The 1,320-nt window shown below is 48.0% G+C and overlaps 1 protein-coding gene across 1 annotated transcript in view; it reads right to left on the bottom strand.

Annotated features, from left to right (window-relative positions):
• Positions 1–1,071, bottom strand: part of T265_06633 (hypothetical protein) — a gene marked incomplete at both ends in the record, with an annotated part of 11,475 nt that extends 10,404 nt beyond the window's left edge. Inside the window, 2 exons of the mRNA XM_009171946.1 lie at positions 26–224; positions 1,056–1,071. Of these exons, the coding sequence (XP_009170210.1) occupies positions 26–224; positions 1,056–1,071 (215 nt within the window). The remainder of the gene's footprint in view (positions 1–25; positions 225–1,055) is intronic.
• Positions 1,072–1,320: the final 249 nt, after the last annotated feature.

Here is a 1,320-nt window from a genome sequence, read left to right as displayed (position 1 = left end):
GATTTTCCCTTGAATCCCGTAAGACTCGAGTTTGTGGAGCAGCGGGACGTGTGGGACCCTATCAAATGCTTTTGAGAAGTCGAAAAATATGGCATCCGATGTGAGTCCTTCGTCCTTAGCTTGGGTTAAGCTGTCCATAAACACGAGCATGTTTTTCACGCAAGAACGGTTTGGGAGAAATCCGTGTTGAACTGGAGATATCAGATTGCTTGAAGTAAGGTGGTCTATGATAGCGCTACAATACACCGGCAATATCTCGCGTTGTAATGCTCCGGGCTGCCACGTGTAGATTGAAACAACGAAATTTATGAACTTCTAGACATTTCTTCTTCCATCATCCCTAGGTGGACCTTGGAGTGTCCTATCAATACTCAAAATCTTTTCTCAAGTGCAAGCATATATGTCAGATTTTGGCCCTCTAGGGGCGCGGAATTTGGATCACATCGGTGCTAGAAGTAAGCACGAAAACAGTTCCGCTTCGCCACGCATAACCCGATCCCAAACCGGCTATGAACTAGGTGGTATTCGCTGTTTTTTGCCCTTAACGTGTTGACTCAACGGACCGCAATCACGGTGTGAAAATGTCGGTCAACTTTGGTAGATAACGGCCACCAGCGACCGTATTTCTCGGGTGTGAAATGCATTTGGGGGACACTCAACATATGAATCTCTTGGGTATTCGCCATTCATTTCATCACCCGCGGTGGGTGCGAGTTTTTCGGTCTTGGTATCGCTGTGCTTAACCCAGTAGCGCCGATTCTGGCCCCTGATGCTGGAGGAATTTACTTGGCCGCATGCCCACAGCGCAACAGCTTCTATATCCATATCATAAGTACCTCATCACACATAAAATTCGGCCGCTTTAATTCCAGCACTTAAGTTTCAAAGCTTTGAAGAACGCGAAAAAAGAAACGAAAGATGACTGTTGAATCTAACTTGATCTTATGATAATTCCCCCATTCATCTGCTTACTCCGCCTATGTACTTTTGTTCTCCGGTTGTTTCGCTTATTCGTACCCGCCACTCACCTTGCCACAGAGGCCGTCCTTTCTGACACTTGTAAATTGACATGTGTGTCTGTGCGTGAATGTGCGCTGCTGACCTACTTATCCAAGTGCGTTCGTGTCTCTTTGCTGGGCCTGCCTTGACATGTTTTCACATGGGCTCCGCGTGATCGCACGTCCAATGAGAATCACGCGGCCGTCGTCGGAACGAACGACTACAACCCACGCTTCTGAGCCATCATTCCGCTCGCCGTTGTTTGGCGTGCGGACGTTGACACTGCACTGTGCCGGTCAGTGACAGACTTGTGAACGTGTT

Source organism: Opisthorchis viverrini (genome assembly GCF_000715545.1).
Source record: "Opisthorchis viverrini unplaced genomic scaffold opera_v5_140, whole genome shotgun sequence".
Taxonomy (NCBI): domain Eukaryota; kingdom Metazoa; phylum Platyhelminthes; class Trematoda; order Opisthorchiida; family Opisthorchiidae; genus Opisthorchis; species Opisthorchis viverrini.
The sequence above is the reverse complement of the archived record's forward strand: the minus strand, read 5'-3'. Positions and strand labels throughout refer to the sequence as shown.